This window comes from Cryptosporidium hominis (genome assembly GCF_000006425.1).
Source record: "Cryptosporidium hominis TU502 chromosome 4 CHRO014189, whole genome shotgun sequence".
NCBI lineage: Eukaryota > Apicomplexa > Conoidasida > Eucoccidiorida > Cryptosporidiidae > Cryptosporidium > Cryptosporidium hominis.
The window spans coordinates 1-740 of NW_666187.1; the positions used below are offsets into that span (position 1 = coordinate 1).

A 740-nucleotide genomic window follows, 5' to 3' on the forward strand; every position below is an offset into this window, starting at 1 on the left:
TTGATAAATATTCACTTCTAGGAGTATAACTAATCTCTTGTGAATCATATATCTTTCTTGATTTAACTCTTCTTTTTCTTTTCTTTTCCTTATCTTGACTTATATCAGAATTTTCATCACTTGAAATATCTATTATGAATATTTTTGAATTAGTTCGAAATCTTTTCTTTAATTCTAATTTTAAAGATTTTAAAGGTACCCAATTATAATATCTCATCATTTTTATTAATAATAATATTATTGCAAATATTATCATAAGTAATCCACAAAATACCAAAACTAATCTAAAATCTATATAATCTTTTGAATTATTATACCACCAAGATTTTAGTTGTTCTTTTAAAGCAATTATTAATGGTTCTTGATAAATATTATTATTTTTTTCTTGAATATTATTATTATTATTATTATTATTATTATTATTCATATTACTATTAAAATCTTCCATTAAATTGATATTGCTATTTTTATATGTTTGAAATTCTTTGATATTCATTCCAAGAGAATTTTTAATATAATTATCAATATGAACTTTTCCTAATGATATTGAAATTAAGTTATTCTTAAGGTATCTTAAAATTATATAATATTTACCAAGTAATTCTATTTTTCTATCTTCATTAAATTGATATAAATCTTCTCTATTTTGTATTTCTGTTATCATTTCATATATTCTCTGTCTTGAAATTGCTTTAATTTTTTGAAATTGAAATTCTTCATTATGGTCTTTATAAAAATCA

The 740-nt window shown here is 18.9% G+C and overlaps 1 protein-coding gene across 1 annotated transcript; it reads right to left on the minus strand.

Moving 5' to 3' along the window:
- Positions 1–664, minus strand: Chro.40476 (hypothetical protein; the record flags this gene model as incomplete). The annotated part of the gene is made up of 1 exon (XM_659747.1): positions 1–664. A coding segment is annotated over one exon (664 nt), but the record flags the coding sequence as incomplete, so codon positions are not given.
- Between the last annotated feature and the right edge of the window lie 76 nt (positions 665–740).